At 44.6% G+C, this 20,915-nt stretch overlaps 1 protein-coding gene across 1 annotated transcript in view; it reads right to left on the reverse strand.

The window, feature by feature from the left end:
* LOC110488815 (neuronal acetylcholine receptor subunit alpha-7-like) overlaps positions 1–20,915 on the reverse strand; it is a 78,903-nt gene that overhangs the window by 10,894 nt on the left and 47,094 nt on the right. The window contains exons 4-5 of the mRNA XM_036942961.2: positions 14,192–14,301; positions 3,575–3,822 (exon numbers count right to left, since the gene is read on the reverse strand). Of these exons, the coding sequence (XP_036798856.2) occupies positions 3,575–3,822; positions 14,192–14,301 (358 nt within the window). The remainder of the gene's footprint in view (positions 1–3,574; positions 3,823–14,191; positions 14,302–20,915) is intronic.

Raw genomic sequence — 20,915 nt, forward strand, 5'->3', positions numbered from 1 at the left:
AGAGAAACACAAGCACAAGAAAAATGCAGTGCTATCTGGCCCTAAATAAAGTGCTATCTGGCCCTAAAGAGAAAGAGACAGAGAGACAGAGTAGAGAAAGAGACAGAGAGACAGAGAGATAGAGAGACAGAGTAGAGAAAGAGACAGAGAGACAGAGAGAAAGAGAGACAGAGTAGAGAAAGAGACAGAGAGACAGAGAGATAGAGAGTCAGAGAGATAGAGAGACAGAGCCCGAGAGACAGAGAGAGACAGAGACCGAGAAAGAGAGATAGAGACAGAGACAGAGATAGAGAGACAGAAACACAGAGAGATAGAGAGACAGAGAGATAAAGAGACAGAGAAAGAGACAGAGAGACAGAGAGATAGAGTCAGAGTAGAGAAAGAGACAGAGAGACAGAGTAGAGAAAGAGACAGAGAGACAGAGAGATAGAGAGACAGAGTAGAGAAAGAGACAGAGAAACAGAGAGAAAGAGAGACAGAGTAGAGAACGAGACAGAGAGACAGAGAGATAGAGAGTCAGAGAGATAGAGAGACAGAGCCCGAGAGACAGAGAGAGACAGAGACCAAGAAAGAGAGATAGAGACAGAGATAGAGAGACAGAAACACAGAGAGATAGAGAGACAGAGAGATAAAGAGACAGAGACCGAGTAGAGAAAGAGACAGAGAGACACAGAGAGACAAGAGAGATAGAGAGACAGAGTAGAGAAAGAGACAGAGAGACAGAGAGATAGAGAGACAGAAACACAGAGATAGAGAGACAGAGAGATAGAGAGACACAGAGAGACAGAGACACAGAGACAGAGTAGAGAAAGAGACAGAGAGATAGAGAGACAGAGACAGAGTAGAGAAAGAGACAGAGAGATAAAGAGACAGAGACAGAGGGATAGAGAGACAGAGACACAGAGAGACAGAGTAGAGAAAGAGACAGAGAGACAGAGGGATAGAGAGACAGATAGAGAGACAGAGACACAGAGAGACAGAGAGATCGAGAGACAGAGTAGAGAGAGAGACAGAGAGATAGACATAGAGACAGAGAGAGAGAGAGACAGAGAGATAGAGAGACAGAGACAGAGTAGAGAAAGAGACAGAGACAGAGGGATAGAGAGACAGAGAGACAGAGTAGAGAAAGAGACAGAGAGACAGAGAGATAGACAGAGACAGAGAGAGAGAGAGACAGAGAGACATAGAGATAGAGAGATAGAGACACAGAGAGATAAAGAGACAGAGACAGAGGGATAGAGAGACAGAGACACAGAGAGACAGAGTAGAGAAAGAGACAGAGAGACAGAGGGATAGAGAGACAGACACAGAGAGACAGAGAGACAGAGTAGAGAAAGAGACAGAGAGACAGAGAGATAGACATAGAGAGAGACATAGAGATAGAGAGATAGAGACACAGAGAGACAGAGAAACAGAGAGACAGAGAGATAGAGAGACAGAGAGATAGAGAAAGAGAGAAACACAAGCACAAGAAAAATGCAGTGCTATCTGGCCCTAAATAAAGTGCTATCTGGCCCTAAAGAGAAAGAGACAGAGAGACAGAGTAGAGAAAGAGACAGAGAGACAGAGAGATAGAGAGACAGAGTAGAGAAAGAGACAGAGAGACAGAGAGAAAGAGAGACAGAGTAGAGAAAGAGACAGAGAGACAGAGAGATAGAGAGTCAGAGAGATAGAGAGACAGAGCCCGAGAGACAGAGAGAGACAGAGACCGAGAAAGAGAGATAGAGACAGAGACAGAGATAGAGAGACAGAAACACAGAGAGATAGAGAGACAGAGAGATAAAGAGACAGAGAAAGAGACAGAGAGACAGAGAGATAGAGTCAGAGTAGAGAAAGAGACAGAGAGACAGAGTAGAGAAAGAGACAGAGAGACAGAGAGATAGAGAGACAGAGTAGAGAAAGAGACAGAGAAACAGAGAGAAAGAGAGACAGAGTAGAGAACGAGACAGAGAGACAGAGAGATAGAGAGTCAGAGAGATAGAGAGACAGAGCCCGAGAGACAGAGAGAGACAGAGACCAAGAAAGAGAGATAGAGACAGAGACAGAGATAGAGAGACAGAAACACAGAGAGATAGAGAGACAGAGAGATAAAGAGACAGAGACCGAGTAGAGAAAGAGACAGAGAGACACAGAGAGACAAGAGAGATAGAGAGACAGAGTAGAGAAAGAGACAGAGAGACAGAGAGATAGAGAGACAGAAACACAGAGATAGAGAGACAGAGAGATAGAGAGACACAGAGAGACAGAGACACAGAGACAGAGTAGAGAAAGAGACAGAGAGATAGAGAGACAGAGACAGAGTAGAGAAAGAGACAGAGAGATAAAGAGACAGAGACAGAGGGATAGAGAGACAGAGACACAGAGAGACAGAGTAGAGAAAGAGACAGAGAGACAGAGGGATAGAGAGACAGATAGAGAGACAGAGACACAGAGAGACAGAGAGATCGAGAGACAGAGTAGAGAGAGAGACAGAGAGATAGACATAGAGACAGAGAGAGAGAGAGACATAGAGATAGAGAGACAGAGACAGAGTAGAGAAAGAGACAGAGACAGAGGGATAGAGAGACAGAGAGACAGAGTAGAGAAAGAGACAGAGAGACAGAGAGATAGACATAGAGACAGAGAGAGAGAGAGACAGAGAGACATAGAGATAGAGAGATAGAGACACAGAGAGACAGAGAAACAGAGAGACAGAGAGACAGAGAGACAGAGAGATAGAGAAAGAGAGAAACACAAGCACAAGAAAAATGCAGTGCTATCTGGCCCTAAATCGACAGCACACCGTGGCTAACTATTTTACCATGGTTACTGATCAAAACCTTAGAAAGACCTTGACAAAGTACAGGCTCAGTGAGCACAGCCTTGCCATTAAGAAGGGTAGACACAGGAAAACCTGGCTCCCTGTAGAGGAAAGGCTGTGCAACACTGCACAACAGCAGAACCTGAGACAGAGCTGCATTTCCTGACAAAATGTCAAAAATATAAAACAATTAGAGAGTGTAATTTCCCCAAATTTGAAACCCTTATTCAAGGTTTCAAATACCTCTCTGATAGGAATAGGCTACCCCTCCTGTTGGTGGAGGACGCAGAGAGCTGTGGGTTGGCAGCACACTATATTACTGCCTGCCATAAGATGAGGGACAGTGTCTGACAGACCAATCAACCTGCACATGTCCTCTACTGTATGCTTATTGTTATTGTTCAATGTATGGTTATTTTGACCCTTGGTTATTGTTGTTACTGTTGTCCCGTTGACAATTTTGATTCTTATTATTTTAATATTGTAAATATCCAAAGTAAGCTTTGGCAATGTGTACATTGTTACGTCATGCCAATAATGCAAATAGAATTGAGACAGTTGAGAGAGAGAGAGAGAGAGAGAGAGAGACAGAGAGAGAAAGAGAGAGAGAGAGAGAGAGAGAGAGACAGAGAGAGAGAGAGAGAGACAGGGAGAGAGAGAGAGACAGAGAGAGAGACAGGGAGAGAGAGAGAGACCGAGACCGAGACCGAGAGAGAGAGAGAGAGAGAGGGAGACAGAGAGACAGAGAGAGGAGGGAGATGAACCAAATCGTACCCACGAGGTCCCACTCCCCGTTGGGTATGTAGGTAGACGTGTCCACGTCCAGCATCTGGAGGTCCAGCAGCCAGCCGTTATGGGTCCAAGAGCCAAACTTCAGGTCACACTTCTGGACGTCGAAGGGGAACCAGCGCACGTCAATATAGCAGGTACTCTTCAGGATGCCCGGCGGTATGTACTGGCAGTAACCGGACGCATTCACCAGCACGTTAGTGTGGAAGGTAGCGTCAAACCTTTCATCAGCACTAAAGGGAGAGGGAGGTAGAGAAAGGTAGAGGTAGAGAGAAAGAGAGATAAACATCTTTAACAACTTCTCAATACATCCATGTCAATATGTAGACGGACAAATGTATTTATCTGATACTATTTAGTTCAATGTCAATAATAGGATGGAATTTGGTTATATGTCAATCTTAGTGGACGTGTTGCTACACTTTACTGACTGTAAAGAGCCAGACAAGTGCAGATGCATTGCAGAAGTGATGCATTAATTATACACATCAGAGAATACAAGGATATATATTGTGTTTAAAGGAGAAAGAAAACGCAAGAGAGAGAGATTGAGAGAGAGATTGAGAGAGAGAGAGAGAGAGAGAGAGAGAGAGAGAGAGAGAGAGAATCTGAAGTCAAATGTCTACTGTTTACTGATGATCTGGTGCTTCTGTCACCAACGAAGAAGGGCCTACAGCAGCACCTATATCTTCTGCACCTGGGCCCTGACAGTAAATCTTAGTGAGACCAAAATAATGGTGTTCCCAAAAAGGTCCAGTCGCCAGGACCACAAATACAAATTCCATCTAGACACCGTTGCCCTAGAGCACACAAAAAACTATACATAACTTGGCCTAAACATCAGCGCCACAGGTAACTTTCACAAAGCTGTGAACGATCTGAGAAACTATGCAAGAAGGGCCTTCTATGCCATCAAAAGAAACATTTTGACAGATTTGACAGATCAATTAGAATCTGGCTAAAAATACGAATCAGTTATAGAACCCATTTCCCTTTAAGGTTGGGTGAGGTCTGGGTCAGCTCACCAACCAAAATTCACAAAATGGGACAACATAAAACACCAAATAATGCATGCAGAGCAGAATTAGGCTGATACACGCTAATAATCAAAATCCAGAAAAGATACGTTAAATTCTGCAACCACCTAAAAGGAAGCGATTTCCAAACCTTCCATAACAAAGCCATCACCTACAGAGAGATCCCTATGCAAGCTGGTCCCGGGGCTCTGTTCACAAACACAAACACACCCCACAGAGCCCCAGGACAGCAACACAATTAGACAGAACCAAATCATGAGAAAACAAAAAGATAATTACTTGACACATAGGAAAGAATTCACAAAAAAAACAGAGCAAATCAGAATGCTATTTGGCGCTAAACAGAGAGTACACAGGGGCAGAATACCTGACCACTGTGACTCACCCAAACTTAAGAAAAGCTTTGACTATGTACAGACTCAGTGAGCATAGCCTAGCGATTGAGAAAGGCTGCTGAAGGCAGACAGGCTCTCAAGAGAAGACAGGCTATGTGCCCACTGCCCACAAAACGAGTTGAAACTGAGCGGCACTTCCTAACCTCCTGCCAAATGTATGACCATATTAGAGACACCTATTTCCCTCAGATTACACAGACCCACAAAGAATTTGAAAACAAACCCAATTTTGATAAACTCCCATATCTACTGGGTGAAATACCACAGTGTTCAATCACAGCAGCAAGATTTGTGACCTGTTGCCACAAGAAAAGGGAAACCAGTGAAGAACAAACACCATCGTAAATACAACCCATATGTTTATTAATTTTCTCTTTTGAACTTTAACCATTTGCACATCGTTACAACACTGTATATAGACATACTATGACATTGGAAATGTCTTTATTCTTTTGGAACTTCTATGAGTGTAATGTTTACTGTTAATATTGATTGTTTATTATTCACTTCACTTGCTTTGGCAATGTTAATGTCAATAAAGCCCTTTGAGCTGAACTGAGAGCACGTGAGAGAGAGAGAGCGTGAGAGAGAGCGTGAGAGAGAGAGCGTGAGAGAGAGAGCGTGAGAGAGCGTGAGAGAGAGTGCGAGAGAGCGAGAGAGCGTGCGAGAGAGCGTGCGAGAGAGCGAGAGAGCGTGCGAGAGAGCGTGCGAGAGAGCGAGAGAGCGTGCGAGAGCGAGAGAGAGAGAGAGAGAGAGAGAGAGAGAGAGAGAGAGAGAGAGAGAGAGAAAGAGAGAGCAAATGGGTCATTTTACCTGTTTATAGATAGCATGATAAAAGACAAGCCGCTCTAGAGCAACGGGTGGTGTGGGGCCGTGTGAGTGTGTGTTTTGCATATCAGATACTGTTTTCTACTGTGTGCGGGTGTGTGCGTGCATCTCTCTGATGCCTCAGCTCAACCTGTCACAGTAATGTTCAGTAATGTTCAGTGAAGCGCTATGCATGGCTAGCTGTGGACCGACCAACCAGCACAGGGCCAGACAGGTGATGCCCAGGTGAGCTGATAATGTCATGAGATGTTAGACATGCAGTGACAGACAGGGAATAAACAAACCCCTGTCGTCCTTCATCTCTCAGCTGCTTGCCTGCTGTGCCTGCAAACGTCTGTTACACTGGGGTGCAAACACACGTTTCTATGGTAAAACAAATATATACTCTTTGAGGTCAACTAAAGCCTGAGTTAAAGAGTTAAAAACAGTCAGACAACCTGCCCTGTGCTAACACACACAACCACACACACACACACAAACACACACTCTGTCAGATCATGAGATGAAACCTGACCAGTGTATGCGGGAGATCCACAGAAACCCTCTCAGTATAATTCTCATTGGTGACGTTCCTCGCCAATGTTCACACACACACACACACACGCGCGCGCGCGCACACACGTGCGCATGCACGCACGCCCACACACACACAGGAGATGTCTGAAGATGTCATCAGACAGAGAGTTTACATTGGAGTGATTGCCGATGTGTTTGTGCACTGTGAGTCGTGAATGGTGAGCCCTAACAATCTTCCTCCCTCCCTCCACCCCTCCTTACCTCCACGCCTCCCTCCCTCAACCCCTCCTTACCTCCACGCCTCCCTCCCTCAACCCCTCCTTACCTCCACGCCTCCCTCCCTTTAGGACCAAGAGAACACTCTGGATGATGATAGATAAAGAGATTAAACCGGAGAGGAGAGGGATATGTTCCGGTTAGATCAAGCATTGTGACACAATGGAGCTAATAAGGACATGATATGATCTACTGGGTCTAGTGGGTCTACTTGGTCTAGTGGTTCTAGTGGGTCTACTTGGTCTAGTGGATCTAGAGGGTCTAGAGGGTCTACTTGGTTTAGTGGGTCTAGTGGGTCTACTTGGTCTAGTGGGTCTACTGGTTCTAGCGGGTCTACTGGGTCTACTTGGTCTAGTGGGTCTAGAGGGTCTAGTGGGTCTACTTGGTCTAGTGGGTCTAGAGGGTCTACTGGGTCTAGTGGGTCTAGTGGGTCTACTTGGTCTAGTGGGTCTAGAGGGTCTACTGGGTCTACTTGGTCTAGTGCACATATGTCAGAGTCAAGGCCCGCGGGCCACATCCGGCCCGCAAGAAGGTTTTTTACGGCCCCTGGGATGATCTTGATTTATTATTAGAACCGGCCCGCAGCAAGCCGGCAGCCCGCAGATCTTTTACACGCACCAATACTACATTTCCCACAATGCAAAGGTGACGCACCGAGCAGTAGGCTGCTTCATTTCAATATTTATTGGCACAGCAGTCGTCAGCATCACAGTAAAATTAACTTTCAGATACCCATCAAAAATGGCAAAACGGAAGGTGGATACTGAGAACCGGGGGTTTCAAACAAGGTGGGAGTCGGAGTATATGTTCACGAAGGTAGCTGGAAAACCTGTGTGTCTTCTGTGTGGAGAAAGTGTGGCGGTACTGAAAGAGTATAATCTGAGACGACATTATGAAACGAAACACGCGGACAAAAACAAGAATATGGACATGGAACAAAGGCTACAAAAGGCAGAGGAATTAAAACGAGGCCTCAAATCTCGACAGGCTCTGTTCAAAAAAGCCAAATCACAAGGCCAGGCTGCTGTCAAGGCCAGTTTTATTTTGGCAGAAGAGATCGCTAAATCAGCCCGGCCATTTACGGAGGGGGATTTCATCAAAAACTGCATGATTAAAGTTTGTGACGAAGTTTGCCCAGAAAAAAGGCAACTCTTTTTAAATGTGAGTCTGAGCAGAAACACCATTGCCGAGAGAGTAGACCAGTTGTCCATCAATCTAAAAGAGCAGCTTGTGAAAAAGGGAAAAGATTTTATTGCATATTCCTTGGCTGTGGATGAGAGCACCGACATTTCTGACATTGCCCAGTTGTCAATTTTCATCCGCGGAGTGGACTCCAACCTAAGCGTGACAGAGGAGTTTTTGGCTTTACGTCCTATGCATGGCACAACTACGGGGCATGATTTGTATGAAGAGGTGTCAAGATGTGTAAATGAGATGGAGCTGCCTTGGGAAAAACTCGTGGGTTTGACAACCGACGGAGCACCTGCGATGTGTGGACACAGGAGCGGACTGGTGGCGAAGATACGGGAAAAGATGCAAGAGGAAAACGCGACAGGTGAGCTGACAGCTTATCATTGTATCATACACCAGGAAGCGTTGTGCGGTAAAGCCTTGAAAATGGAGCATGTAATGAGCATCATCACGCGCACAGTTAACTTTATCAGAGCCAAAGGTTTGAATCACCGCCAGTTCAAGGCATTTCTGACGGAGTTAGAAACGGAGCATGGTGATTTGCCTTATCACACAGAGGTGCGATGGCTAAGCCAGGGAAAGGTGCTTCAAAGATGTTTCGAGCTTCGTGAGGAGATTTGTCTGTTCTTGGACAGCAAAGGGAAAGACACAACACAACTCCGAGACGAAATGTTTCTGTGTGAAATGGCTTTTCTGTGTGACATTACGAGTCATCTGAATGCAATAAACTTGCAGCTGCAGGGTCGGGATCGTGTCATCTCTGATATGTACAGTACAGTGAAGGCATTTAAAACCAAACTGACTCTGTGGGAGACGCAGATGCGGAAAGAAAATTTGAGCCACTTTCCCAGCTGCCAGACCATGAAAGAGAAGCTCTCTACCAGTGCGTTCCCGAGCACACAGTTGGCTGATAAAATAGGTATGCTTGCCGCTGACTTTCGACGCCGATTTGCTGACTTTGAAGCACAAAAAAGCAGGTTGGAACTGCTCGGTAACCCATTTGCTGTTGACGTGGAAAGCTCACCACCAAACCTCCAAATGGAGTTGATTGACCTCCAATGCAATGATGCACTGAGGGCAAAATATGCGGCAGTGGGTGCTGCGGAGTTCGCCCGTTTCCTCCCCGGCACAATGCCCCAGCTGCGCATCCAGGCTGCTCAAACGTTGTCTATGTTTGGCAGCACATACCTGTGTGAACAACTGTTTTCTTTGATGAACCTGAACAAAACATCACACAGAAGTCGACTTACTGCTGAACACCTCCACTCAATTCTGAGGATTTCTTCAGCTCAGAGCCTTACCCCGAACATTGATGAACTTGTGGAAAAGATGGGACACCACCAAGTATCACCCTCAACCTCAAACAAGTGAACATTACTGTGCAATCACATATTTAGAGTTTTTACTCAGTTCAAGTTTAAAAGTTAAAATTTAATATTTGTTTTCACTGCATGTTACTTCTCCTTAAACAAAGTGTTGTTTTTGATTAATAGATTTTTGCACTTTATTTTTTTGTATTTCAATCCAATTATATTTTAAAAATATTTCAGTTGAGTGGATGATAGAAAATTGCTATTATTGTTTTTTCTTTGAAGTAAATTTAGCCCACTTTTGCTAAAATAGAAAATATAGTCTACTGATGGTGCCTTGAATACCGGTTTCTTTCATTTAATGTTCATGTTATGGGGATATTTATATAAAGGAAATTTGTCTTTTGTGTCTGTTGAAAATTAAAGATTACTGACAGAGCCATAAGAAAATATTGCTTTATTTATCTGATCATATTGTAATATATTTGTTAGGTTTTCAGTAGGTTCAATTAGGTTCACTAGACTATATGCGTCATTTAAAAATTTTTCAATGAACATTCGAACAGTCCGGCCCTCGTCTTGTAGCTGATTTTTTTATTTGGCCCTCCGTCCATTTGACTTTGACACCCCTGGTCTAGTGGGTCTAGAGGGTCTACTGGGTCTACTGGATCTAGTGGGTCTAGTGGGTCTACTTGGTCTAGTGGGTCTACTAGGTATTGTGGGTCTAGTGGGTCTACTTGTTCTAGTGGGTCTAGTGGGTCTAAAGGGTCTACTGGGTCTACTGGATCTAGTGGGTTTACTTGGTCTACTGGGTCTAGTGGATCTAGTGGGTCTAGTGGGTCTACTTGGTCTAGTGGGTCTAGAGGGTCTACTGGGTCTAGTGGGTCTACTGGATCTAGTGGGTCTACTTGGTCTAGTGGGTCTACTAGGTATTGTGGGTCTAGTGGGTCTACTTGTTCTAGTGGGTCTAGTGGGTCTAAAGGGTCTACTGGGTCTACTGGATCTAGTGGGTTTACTTGGTCTACTGGGTCTAGAGGGTCTAGTGGATCTAGTGGGTCTACGTCTACTGGATCTAGTGGATCTAGTGGGTTTACTTGGTCTAGTGGTTCTAGTGGGTCTACTTGATCTAGTGGGTCTAGAATGTCTACTTGTTCTAGTGGTTCTTGTGGGTCTAGAGGGTCTACTGGGTGTACTGGATCTAGTGGGTCTACTTGGTCTACTGGATCTAGTGGGTTTACTAGGTCTAGTGGGTCTAGAATGTCTACTTGTTGTAGTGGGTTTAGAGGGTCTACTGGGTCTACTGGATCTAGTGGGTCTAGTGGATCTACTTGGTCTAGAGGGTCTACTGGGTCTAGTGGGTTTCATTGGTCTACTGCATCGAGTGGGTCTAGTGGGTCTCCTTGGTCTAGTGGGTCTAGAGGGTCTACTGGGTCTAGTGGGTCTACTTGGTCTTGTGGGTCTACTTGGTCTAGTGGGTCTAGAGGTTCAACTGGGTCTAGTGGGTCTACTGGATCTAGTGGGTCTACTGGATCTAGTGGGTTTACTTGGTCTACTGGGTCTAGAGGGTCTAGTGGATCTAGTGGGTCTACGTCTACTGGATCTAGTGGATCTAGTGGGTTTACTTGGTCTAGTGGTTCTAGTGGGTCTACTTGATCTAGTGGGTCTAGAATGTCTACTTGTTCTAGTGGTTCTTGTGGGTCTAGAGGGTCTACTGGGTCTACTGGATCTAGTGGGTCTACTTGGTCTACTGGATCTAGTGGGTTTACTAGGTCTAGTGGGTCTAGAATGTCTACTTGTTGTAGTGGGTTTAGAGGGTCTACTGGGTCTACTGGATCTAGTGGGTCTAGTGGATCTACTTAGTCTAGAGGGTCTACTGGGTCTAGTGGGTTTCATTGGTCTACTGCATCGAGTGGGTCTAGTGGGTCTCCTTGGTCTAGTGGGTCTAGAGGGTCTACTGGGTCTAGTGGGTCTACTTGGTCTTGTGGGTCTACTTGGTCTAGTGGGTCTAGAGGTTCAACTGGGTCTAGTGGGTCTACTGGATCTAGTGGGTCTACTGGATCTAGTGGGTTTAGAGGGTCTACTTGGTCTAGTGGGTCTAGAGGGTCTACTTGGTGTAGTGGGTCTAGAGGGTCTACTTTGTCTAGTGGGTTTAGTGGGTCTACTTGGTCTAGTGGGTCTACTTGGTCTAGAGGGTCTAGTGGGTCTACTTGGTCTAGTGGGTCTACTGGGTCTGGAGGGTCTACTTTGTCTAGTGGGTCTACTGGATCTACTGGGTCTAGTGGGTCTACTTGGTCTAGAGGGTCTACTGGGTCTAGTGGGTCTACTTGGTCTATTGGGTCTACTGGGTCTGGAGGGTCTAGAGGGTCTACTGGCTCTAGTGGGTCTACTTGGTCTAGTGGGTCTACTGGGTCTACTTGGTCTAGTGGGTCTACTTGGTACGCGCCAAGCACGCGAGCACGCGCCTGCTCAGTGAATGGCTGCCTGTCTGTTTAATATGATATCTGGACAGATGGGAGACGTGTACACACAGCCACACCAGATTAGGATGGCAATTTGTCAACACACACCCCTGATATATGATTGTAATAGGCAGCGCTGCTCAATGTCCTGTCGTGTAACTGTGTAATAGTATGTCTGGGCTATACGTACCCTATAGTTGATTGCTAGTGTATTATTCTGATCTGTACTGTGCTATCCTATGTTCTGTCACCCGGATGTCCATGGTCTGATTGGTCAGCACAACAATAAAAACATTTACTTCCTCAAACTAGACGCTAATGTACTTGTCCTTTTGCTCAGTTGTGTACCGGGGCCTCCAACTCCTCTTTCTATTCTGGTTAGAGCCAGTTTGCTCCTTTGTGAAGGGAGTAGTACACAGAGTTGTATTTCTTGGCAATTTATTGCATGGAATAGCCTTCATTTCTCAGAACAAGAGTAGACTGACGAGTTTCAGAAGAAAGTTTTTTGTTTCTGGCCATTTTGAGCCTGTAATCGAACCCACAAATGCTGATGCTCCAGATACTCAACTAGTCTAAAGATGGACAGTTTTATTGCTTCTTTAATAAAAACAACAGTTTTCAGCTTTGATAACATAATTTCAAACGGGATTTCTAATGATCAATTAGCCTTTTAAAATAATAAACTTGGATTAGCTAACACAACATGCCATTGGAACACAGGAGTGATGGTTGCTGATAATGGGCCTCTGTACGCATATGAAGATATTCCATTAAAAAGCAGCCGTTTCCAGCTACAATAGTCATTTACAACATTAACAATGTCTACACTGTATTTCTGATCAAGTTGATGTTATTTTAATGGGCAACAAATTTGCTTTTCTTTCAAAAACAAGGCCATTTCTAAGTGACCCCAAACTTTTGAAAGGTGGTGTGTATGTGTCATGTTTGAGTTGTTTTTGTATCATACAGTAATGTACAGCATTTCACACCCCCATGCTATTATATTCAGCATATATTCTTTAGGAAACACATGTTGCTATTCAGGATTCATTCACAGCTAACTCAATGCTGCCGACAGTTTACCAATGCAATCAACAATGTTTTATAATCTAATCCTGCTATGCGTTGAGTCGCAAACAAACAGAAATCAGACGTGTTCAACGTCCCTCGGCGGCTGAATACCAGGCAGTCTGAGATGTGACAGGATCAGAGGTAGAACGAATGAAATAGAATGCAGAAAAACAATGCATAATCTGTCACATGTTGTTGATCCTTCTTTTGTGTGTACTTATAAAGCATTCAATAATGAAATGGTCTTTTTAGATCAAGACACTAATGATGTATTAAACTGAGTCAATCCCCTCCCATTAAATTACAATAGAATTGAATAAATGAATATTTACGTTCTCTCATCTATGAAGCATACTGATGAGCCTGGGTGCCTCAGCTATATACACTGCTGCCAGACCAGCATGTTATTGGTTGCACATTCATGACGAACGGTTTAATGGTGTGTGTGTCATTAAAGTCTGGTGCTTTGGTGTGTGTGTGTGTGTGTATGTGTGTGTGTGTGCATGCCATGTGAGGGTGCAGTGTGTGTGAGTCTCAAAGTACTGTGTTTAGCCGTGCGTGTGTCCGTGTCAATGGTGCATATCATTGCAGGAGACTGTAAATGTAAGGTTCCCTTTGGGGCAGCTAAACCTCAGCAGCACTGCTATAAAACTGATTATATTTTGCAGCACCATGATATTAGAAGGTCTACAAGGTTAACCCTGCTCTCATGGTGAAATTCATCAACATCTGTGATGTTTACTTCAAAATGACCCAAACCAATGACCCTAACCATCATTTAACATTTAGTGTCATAAATGTACGCACACCAAAACTACTAGAAGCATGTTCATTTTATATGAAGAATATATGATAGAATAGAACAGGATAGAATAGAACATAATAGAATATAACATATATAATATAATATAATATAATAGAACAGGATAGAATAGAATAGAACATAATAGAATATAACATAATATAATATAATAGAACAGGATATATGCTACATAGCTAAGTGAAGAGGGGTAGATACAATCTCTGTAAATTTGCCACTAACAGGAGGAGGGGGTGATAAAGGGAGAGATGAGACAAGACGACACAAACCGCACCTGTATCCCAAACACTGTGCACATCTAAAAACATGCTTACCCAACTGCCTTTCAATGCTAACACGTGCGCACACACACACACACACACACAATCTGAGGGAGTTCTGCACTAAACACGTCTGTAAACATATTTCCTATTCAAACTCTGTCCCTCCAGGCAGGGTGATGGCAGATCACAGATGCTCCGATGCTGTTGGTTTATAGACAATGTCAGATCGAAATTCATCCCAAGAAAGGATCAATCATAAATGACTGCATCACAAAGTTGTCATATAACAGGGGATGGTTGTTCCACCTCTTGTAAAGCGAGAGCTCATCTGTAGAAGGGGAGGATCATGGCAGGAGATCAGGATGATGGGAGGAGAGGGGGGTTGTGGGAGGAGAGTGGAGGATGATGGGAACAGAGGAGGAATGTGGCAGCTCACCTGTTGTAGAGGAGGATGTCAGGGGTCCAGATCTGGCTGGAGGGGAAACGTAGGTTCTGAACCCCAGGGTATTTCTCTGGGTTCCAGCTCAGGTACACATCAGTCCAGTACTGAGGACAGAACACAGAGAGACACATATTCAGGTCCACCTGTGCCTGAATAACCTGAGACCCTGAGAATTCGTAATGATCTCACGAGTCTAGGTTGGATCTGATTTGATTGTAACCGTTCTCGTTGTGTATGTGTAATTATAACTGATTTGCCAGTAAGGGCCCGTACAGACCCGACGAGCCTGCTGCAGTAGAAAGAGAGAATTATATAATTATTCTTCTGCTCAGGCTTTTCACGAGATTGGCACTTATAGCCTGTTGTTGTTGTTGTTGTTGTTGTCAGCCAATCACAAACCATCAAAGAGGCACTGCAGTCATCGAGCAGTCATCAAGTTAAAGTGAGAAGGATAGGCTACAACGACCAAGAGCCAACAGGTAGGCTGCCACTGTATTATCCGAATAGAGACGAGTCGTTGTTGGGGAAAGACAGGGAAAAGCGCAGTAGCCTATATGCCTCAATTAGCTTAGCCAGCTAGCTTAGCTAACGAGCTAGCTAGCTTAACATGCTTATTGTCTCGGTTTGATGCAGTTAAGACAGGAACTATATAAATCAGCTAGAAGTTTGTCTATCAGTGCAAGCGATTCGGCTTGGCTGGTGACATTCTCTTTCTCCCTTCCTGCAGCCTGCACCCCAGTCCACTCACACACATGGCACAGGTCCTCCCCTGCCTGCTGGTATAGCGGCTCACTGGCTCTGTTGTATGTAGACATGTATGTCTCCCTCCAGATAATAACATAGCAAACAAAATAGGCTTTTCTGCGGCTTCCTTCACTTGGATATGATCTGACTGGGTGTGGACCTTTCCCAGGTCTGAATGGACCGGGTCCGGTTGTCCTCAGGTCCGTTCGGAATGGGTCTCTCTATTTAAAAAAGGAATTTATGCATATAGAGTCCAGGTGGGAGAGCCCCGGGTCCATTTCGGAACGGGTCTAACTTGTTGGAACCGTGAAGACCTCTAGTACTGAGGGCAGGACACAGAGAAAGACATTAGAGAAAGGCTTTTCATTGATTCTCAGATGAAAGATCCAGTCTGAGCTTGTGTCTTGGCAGTCTGTCAACTGAAGGGTTGTGGCAACACTCTGAGCCTGAGGGCATTCTCTGATGATATGAGCCAAAGCCAGTGTCGCATAATCCACACAACATTGACTAGCTGAGTGATTGGCTAGAATATTGAGGCTGGAGTCCTAATTGGACAATAGGAAAATAATGAATAATTGCGAGATTTATTCAGTGGGGCAAAAAAGTCAGCCACCAATTGTGCAAGTTCTCCCACTTAAAAAGACGAGAGAGGCCTGTAATTTTCATCATCAACAAAATGAGAAAAAAAACAAGAAAATCACATTGTAGGATTTTTTTGTTGTTGTTTGTTTGTTTTTTACCCCTTTTTCTCCCCAATTTTGTGGTATCCAATTGTTTAGTAGCTACTATCTTGTCTCATCGCTACAACTCCCGTGCGGGCTCGGGAGAGACAAAGGTTGAAAGTTATGCGTCCTCCGATACACAACCCAACCAAGCTGCACTGCTTCTTAAAACAGCACCATCTAACCCGGAAGCCACCCGCACCAATGTGTTGGAGGAAACACTGTGCACCTGGCAACCTTGGTTAGCGCGCACTGCGCCCAGCCCACCACTGGAGTCGCTGGTGCACGATGAGACAAGGATTTCCCTACCGGCCAAACCCTCCCTATCCCGGGCGACGCTAGGCCAATTGTAAGTCGCCCCACGGACCTTCCGGTCGCGGCCGGTTACGACAGAGCCTGGGCGCGAACCCAGAGTCTCTGGTGGCACAGCTGGCGCTGCAGTACAGCGCCCTTAACCACTGCACCACCCGGGAGGCCCTCATTGTAGGATTTTAATTAATTTATTTGCAAATTATGGTGGAAAATGTGTAACTTCTTCTTTAAGAGGCTCCTCTGTCCTCCACTCGTTACCTGTATTAATGGCACCTGTTTGAACTTGTTATCAGTATAAAAGATACCTGTCCACAACCTCAAACAGTCAGACTCCAAACTCCACTATGGCCAAGACCAAAGAGCTGTCAAAGGACACCAGAATCAAAATTGTAGACCTGCACCAGGCTGGGAAGACTGAATCTGCAATAGGTAAGCAGCTTGGTTTGAAGAAATCAACTGTGGGAGCAATTATTAGGAAATGGAAGATATACAAGACCACTGATAATCTCCCTCGATCTGGGGCTCCGCGCAAGATCTCACCCCGTGGGGTCAAAATGATCACAAGAACGGTGAGCAAAAATCCCAGAACCACACGGGGGGACCTAGTGAATGACCTGCAGAGAGCTGGGACCAAAGTAACAAAGCCTACCATCAGTAACACACTACGCCGCCAGGGACTCAACTCCTGCAGTGCCAGACGTGTCCCCCTGCTTAAGCCAGAACATGTCCAGGCCCGTCTGAAGTTTGCTAGAGAGCATTTGGATGATCCAAAAGTAGATTGGGAGAATGTCATATGGTCAGACTTTTTTGTAAAAACTCAACTCGTCGTGTGTGGAGGACAAAGAATGCTGAGTTGCATCCAAAGAACACCATACCTACTGTGAAGCATGGGAGTGGAAACATCATGCTTTGGGGCTGTTTTTCTGCAAAGGGACCAGGACGACTGATCCGTGTAAAGGAAAGAATGAATGGGGCCATGTATCGTGAGATTTTGAGTGAAAACCTCCTTCTATCAGCAAGGGCATTGAAGATGAAACGTGGCTAGGTCTTTCAGCATGACAATGATCCCAAACACGAAGGAGTGGCTTCGTAAGAAGCATTTCAAGGTCCTGGAGTGGCCTAGCCAGTCTCCAGATCTCAACCCCATAGAAAATCTTTGGAGCGAGTTGAAAGTCCATGTTGCCCAGCAACAGCCCCAAAACATCACTGCTCTAGAGGAGATCTGCATGGAGGAATGGGCCAAAATACCAGCAACAGTGTGTGAAAACCTTGTGAAGACTTACAGAAAACGTTTGACTTCTGTCATTGCCAACAAAAGGGTATATAACAAAGTATTGAGATAAACTTTTGTTAATGACCAAATACTTATTTTCCACCATAATTTGCAAATAAATTGATAAAAAATCCTACAATGTGATTTTCTGGATTTTCTTTTCTCATTTTGTCTGTCATAGTTGAAGTGTACCTATGATGAAAATTACAGGCCTCTCTCATCTTTTTAAGTGGGAGAACTTGCACAATTGGTGGCTGACTAAATACTTTTTTTGCCCCACTGTATATAGTGGTAAATGAATAAATAAATAAATAAATACAATTTTACTAAAGTAATGGGGAAACGTAAATTGGTCAGAAGTCTGTTTGTAATGATTGTGGAGAGTGGAGAGTGGAGGCATTGCTCTTTCGTGTTACGCCCTGGCTATAGAGAGGCTTTTATTCTCTATTTTGGTTAGGCCAGGGTGTGACTAGGGTGGGCATTCTAGTTTCTGTATTTCTATGGTTTCTATTTCTTTGTTTTTGGCCGAGTGTGGTTCCCAATCAGAGGCAGCTGTCTATCGTTGTCTCTGATTGGGAATCATACTTAGGCAGCCTTTTTTCCCACCTGTGATTTGTGGGTAGTTGTTTTTCTGTATAGTTTATGCACCTTACAGAACTGTTTCGTTTTTTTCCCCCCTTTGTTATTTTGTTCAAGTGTTTTGGTTAATAAAGAATCATGAACACTTACCACGCTGTGTTTTGGCCCGATCCTCCTTCAGACGACGATCGCTACATTTCGGTTGTGTCATGTCAATGACAGAGACCAGACTAAATAAGGTGGACTGCATGCCCCTTCCAGAAATCTGACCTCATCAACTCTCTGTAAGCATGTATCCTCCAGATTACCAACGGAACATTGGGATAAGCAATCTAAGCTGTCCAATCCAATATGTTGGATCAAGATCAAAATGGAAAAAATAACTGGCAGGTTTAACTCAACTCAATATACAACTAATAGGATGTGATCCCACCAGACATCCCCTCTGGCATATCAATCTGAGATACTGTTACTGTCTCTTCGGTGGGATGGGGGAAATGCTATTTCCTGCATGAAAAATGAAGAATTCTGTGTTAACGTGACCCCTAAGTTTAACTTGCTAGCTATCTAAGTAAGTTACTGAATTAATAAGGTGACAGGGCATCATATTGTGTCAGCTTTCTGCCATGTTTGAGATGTCAAAGCCCTTTGCATGCGTTGTCTATACAGCTGCCACTGCTATCTTTTGATTTCCTTGTATTTTCCTTCTCTCTGTTCTTGGCCTGTCTGCTCCTCCCCCATCTTCTCTGAGCAAAGCTGGCATGCCCGTTGCGCTAGCGACTCAAGACAGACAGTTTGTACACAACATGCTGCTTCAGAGCAGACAAGCATGCATCAAAAAACGTTGTTCATTTCCACAATGTCTCTTGTTCATATTCACTTGCAAATGTCCAAACTCACCAAAAATGACATTTGGTAGATCCTACCTATACATGAATAACTTTATGAACTGGATTGCCTGTATTTGGAATGTGTTTATTTTCGTTTGTGCTCGTTAGCATATTTAGCTAGCAACCTCCATGGAAATTCCATATTACTTTTGCTAATTTTGTTAGCATTCTAGTAACAAATGCCCAATAATCTTTTAGAATTATTTGGTGCCCCCTTGTGTACTAAACTGGTAATACCGTAAATCCTGGAACGAGAGAAGGACGGTATGACAATATGAACATCTGGAAACCGTCCAACCCTAGGCTCTCAATACAGAAGTGGTCCGATGAAGCAGATACTAAGCTACAGGACTGTTTCGCTAGCACTGGAATATGTTCCAGGCCTCATCCGATGGCATTGATGAGTTTACCACATCAGTCCTCAGCTTCATTAATAAGTGCATTGACAACGTCATCCCCACAGTGACCATACGTATCCCAACCAGAAGCCATGGATTAAAGGTAACATCCGCCATTTTCAAGGAGGGGGACACTAATCCAGACGCTCATAAGAAATCCCGCTAAATATCGCGAGCCTACCAAAAGAGCTAAATGGCTTCCATGCTTGCTTCGAGGCAAGCAACACTGAACAATGCATGAGAGCACCAGCTGTTCCCGAATGACTGTGTGATCACCCTCTCCTTAGCTGATGTGAATAAGATTTTTTAACAGGTTAACATTCACAAGGCAGCAGGGCCAGACGGATTACCAGGACGCGTACTCAGAGCATGCGCTGACCAGCTGTCAGGTGTCTTCACTGACATTTTAAACCTCTCCCTGGCCCAGTCTGTAATATCTACATCTTTCAAGTAGACCACCATAGTCAATGTGCCCAAGAACGGCAAAGTAACCTGTCTAAATCATTATCGACCAGGATCACTCTCATCTGTAGCCATGAAATACATTGAAAGGCTGGTCATGGCTCACATCAACACCATCATCCCAGACACCCTGGACCCACCCCAATTTGCATACCGCTCCAACAGCTCCACAGATGATGCAATCTCTATTGCACTCTACACAGCCCTTTCCCACTTGGACAAAAGCACCATCAGAGGGAGCACCCCCCTAACCACATCACTGGGACCGCAATGGAGGTGAAAAACGTCCAAGTTCCTTGGCGTTCATATCACTGACAAACTGAAAAGGTCCACTCACACAGACACTGTGGTGAAGAAGACACAACACCTCCTGGTACGGCAACTACACCGCCCGCAACCGCAGGACTCTCCAGAGGGCGGTGCGGTCTGCCCAACGCATCACCGGGGGCAAACTACCTGCCCTCCAGGACACCTACACCACCATCACAGGAAGGCCAAAAAGATCATCAAGGACAACAACAACCAGAGCCACTGTCTGTTCACCCCGCTATCATCCAGAAGGTGAGGTCAGTACAGGTGCATCAAAGCAGGGACCGAGAGACTGAAAAACAGCTTCTATCTCAAGGCCAGTAGACTGTTAAACAGCCATCACAAGCATATTAGAGGCTGCTGCCCTATATACATAAACTAGAAATTACTGGACACTTTAATAATGGAACACTAGTCATTTTAATAATGTTTACATATTTTGCATTACTCATCTCATATATATATACTGTATTCTATCCTATTCTACTGTGTCTTAGTCTATACCTCTCTGACACTGCTTGCCCAAATACTATATATTCTTAATTCCATTCCTTTACTTTAGATTTGTGTGTATTGCTTGTCTTGTTGTGAAATTGTTATATATTACTTGTTAGATGTTACTGTACTGTCGGAGCTAGAAACACAAGCATTTCGCTACACCCGCAATAACATACGCTAAACATGTGTATGTAAGAAATAAAATTAGATTTGATTTGATTACCTATTTAAGAATGCTGTTCAGCAAATACAGCTCAGAATTCAACACCATAGTGCCCTCCAAGCTCATCACGAAGCTAAGGACCCTGGGACTGAACACCTCCCTCTGCAACTGGATCCTGAACTTCCTGACGGGACACCCCCAGGTGGTGAAGGTAGGCAACAATACATCCATTGACCCTGAACACAGGGGCCCCTCAGGGCTGCGTGCTTAGTCCCCTCATGTCCTCCCTGTTTCACCCACGACTGGATGGCAGAGCACGACTCCAACGCCATCGTTAAGTTTGGCGACAACACAACAGTGATAGGTCT

Source organism: Oncorhynchus mykiss, chromosome 14 (assembly GCF_057628025.1).
Source record: "Oncorhynchus mykiss isolate SJ-2025 chromosome 14, ASM5762802v1, whole genome shotgun sequence".
Lineage (NCBI taxonomy): Eukaryota > Metazoa > Chordata > Actinopteri > Salmoniformes > Salmonidae > Oncorhynchus > Oncorhynchus mykiss.